Here is a 3,157-nt window from a genome sequence, read left to right on the forward strand (position 1 = left end):
TAAACAGGTGAGACATGACATGAAGATTGACATGCATTCATGGAAAGTACACGGGACTCGCCCGCCTTTATGTGTCAGTGTTAAAAGAAAAATATTGCATGTGTGGGGGGGGGAAAAAAGGCTGTCATGCAAGCTAATTGGGTGTAACACAAAAATGATGTAATGTGAAACACAGTCACACACGCTGAAAACAATCTGATGGAAGAATTAATGAATTTTTTGGACTTGGGTAGGTGCTTTCAATAAGCAGCTGAAAACAAGTTTCTGTTAATGAAAAGGTGTGAACCAACTGTTTAATATGGGAAAAGTAATATACTTTTGTTAATTATGATTAATCCTTTGTTTTAACCCCCCCTGTGTGGCTACAAAAACTCCAATTATAAGTTTACAGGCAGTGGGACTGCTTGTGGTAACGCCATATCTCATCAATTATCATTCCGTGACCATAAATTGGCCCCGGTGCTGACAACGAGATGAGGTTAACACGCTGATTAATTTGAGCTGCTGTGATTTCAGGCTCAAGTTGACACTTATAATCTTTGGCACAGACAGTGAGATCCGTTCATTTTCTTAATGGAAAAATTGTATTTACTTCGTCAGGAGCGGCATCAAATCACATACTGGGATAATTTGAAATTTAAGTAAAGCAAACATGGGGAGCCCGTTCCTTCGTATGGAACTGAAGATGAATTTTAATTAAATGTCAAATGGTGTTCATATGTACCCCCCCCACCGGCATTTATGTAAATGAGTTTACAGTGTTGCTAATGAGGAAATGGGTGTTTTCTAAAAGCAGAGTGACAAAATGGGTTTTTTTTTCCATAAGTGATTGAAATTACTTTAAGAGCTGTTAAACAATGTGCATATCTGATATTCATAATACATTCATACGTCTAGATTTTATTGCTGCTATTACTGGGTTTTCTTCCCTCAATATGATTTTAAAAAATATATTTATGTAACTGATCTTCAGCTAATTGTTCATAAGCTTTGTGCTCACTGCACTGAAGGATCAGTGTGGGTCAGAGCTGAATGTAGTGAAGCGCTGTTGTCTGTTCTCCTGCAGTGTACATAATTCTGACGGATTAATATGTTTTAATTTACTGTTATGTCTTTTTTTTTTTTAAATTGATAAGTCTGGTGGGTGAGTAAAAAGCGATAATTTGGTCTCATTGACCTTACGTGTTGAGATGCTTTGAGGGCCCAATTCTCATCAAACAATGTTTTAAAGTGCTTTTGTATGAACCCAAAACACAAGAAACCTAAAACTAAACCATGTTAGCAACTGGCACACTTAATCCATTGAGCTATTCTGTTTGTGTACAAGGTTCTTTTTTACGTTGTGATGAAAAATACAAATGCAGTTGGTCAATGTATTATATATGTATAGTATTTTCATCTTTTCTGTATGTACATTTACATCTGCAGCAGTGTCCAGTCAGACAGCACTGGGAACTGAGGACATTCTGCCTGCTCTGGGCTGATCGTCATGGCTAAAGACATCTTTACTGTCTGACACCTTAACCCTGTCATCTCATCAACAGTCAGATAAACGCTCCACTGACACTACTTGTTTTACACGTATACAATCCAGATGACTTCTTAACCCGACAGGACTAGGTAGTGATGAACAGGTCGGTTCGGAATCAGTCCCAACAAAAAACAATGACTATAAAGACATCAGTCTTGTTTTGACATTCTTGAAAAATTACTTTTATTTGTTCGTCATTTTAAATTGGTACAAACCCGTCAATGCGATGCATTTTCGATGTAGGATAAAACATCTAAGAAATGTGTCAAGTAATAGCACATACAATAAGTTAAAACATGTCACAAAAAAGACCAGTGGGTACACAGCAAGAATGTTTTATCTACAGAAAAACATCCTAAAACAGATTTAGGCTTCAAAGATCGTTGGTTCTTTATTTTTTTCCCGTCCTCACGTTGTCTCCAAACCACGTGTTCAAACTGAGTGGGCTCCATTCCCCCCCTCATTCGTCACATCCAACGCACGGAGGCTGGCGGCAGGCTCACCTGCAGGGTGAGGCAGTCTATGAACACCCCCTTAGACATAACACAAGTTCACCTGAACACAACAACACGAGCGCTCCGAAATGTAAATACGACCACTGTTGGCTCTGGGTACAGTCTAGAGATCATTACAGAATTAATTAGCATCAATAATCGATCGAATCCTTTTGAAATAAACTGAATAAATAACCCCGAACCCATGTTATTTTATCCGTGTCCGTCGGTGTGGTCCACGTCGTCTCCAGTCTCTCATACGGGCCTGATCAGTTTCGCTCGTCGTTTTCATCTAAACTGGGGGTGGGGGTGGGGTAGAAAACAGAAGAAAGAGCCACAGGGAGAGGGACTAGGGGGGTTCTGGAAGGTCACTAAGTGAAACTCATGGACACTGTGTGCTCCAGCGCTTTGCGTCGCAGTGACGCGATGCTTGTCCCTCTCCACATGTCACTGTCCGGGGAGCTACACAGCTGCGGGGAGCCCGATACGTTCGTGGGGCCGGAGAGAGAGGGCCGACATTCCGGGGAAAGGCGACTGGTAGAGGGTGGGACTGCAGACCGGAGCCGTTGGAGGACAGGCCGTTGGACAGACCATGGAGTTCGGGGGGAGGGCCCGTGGCCGAGGCTGCACTGTGACAGGGACTGCGCCATCCCCGGCTGGCGACCCAGAGCAGGCGGGAGCTGCAGCTGAGAGACCCCCGGCATCCCGGTGGCCCAGCGGGAGTCGTTGGCGTGGAAGGAGCACAGGCTGTTCTCCATGGCGGCCGCGGCGGAGAACTGGGGCAGGCCCGGGGTCGGCAGCAGAGTCCCCGGGGCGCGGAACACATTGGTGGTCTTCTTCCTCTTCTTCCACTTGGCCGCGTCGGTTCTGGAACCAAACCTGGAAGCAGAGAGGCGGATGAAAAAAACGAACAAACATGGATTTCATTTAGCCCAACTCTCAGGGCAGAGACAACCAACAGGAATATTGTATCGTTGGATTGTTTTTTCATTAACCAACCAAGTACCAGATTAGAGACTACAATAATAGTAATCCAACTGTGGACAACAACAATAATAATAATAATAATAATACAATTCTCTGTAAGTATAAAAATAATAATAATAACGTTTTGTTGAGTCGAAAAACTAAA

At 43.1% G+C, this 3,157-nt stretch overlaps 1 protein-coding gene across 1 annotated transcript; it reads right to left on the reverse strand.

The window, feature by feature from the left end:
• Window positions 1–2,396: 2,396 nt before the first annotated feature.
• Window positions 2,397–2,904, reverse strand: LOC144740307 (homeobox protein orthopedia B-like; the record flags this gene model as incomplete). Its single annotated transcript, XM_078623177.1, is given in 5 exon segments — window positions 2,397–2,538; window positions 2,540–2,568; window positions 2,570–2,644; window positions 2,646–2,882; window positions 2,884–2,904. Coding segments are annotated over 5 exon segments (504 nt in total), but the record flags the coding sequence as incomplete, so codon positions are not given.
• Window positions 2,905–3,157: the final 253 nt, after the last annotated feature.

The sequence above is a fragment of the Lampetra planeri genome, unplaced genomic scaffold, assembly GCF_965212315.1.
Source record: "Lampetra planeri unplaced genomic scaffold, kcLamPlan1.2.h2 scaffold_2036, whole genome shotgun sequence".
NCBI lineage: Eukaryota > Metazoa > Chordata > Hyperoartia > Petromyzontiformes > Petromyzontidae > Lampetra > Lampetra planeri.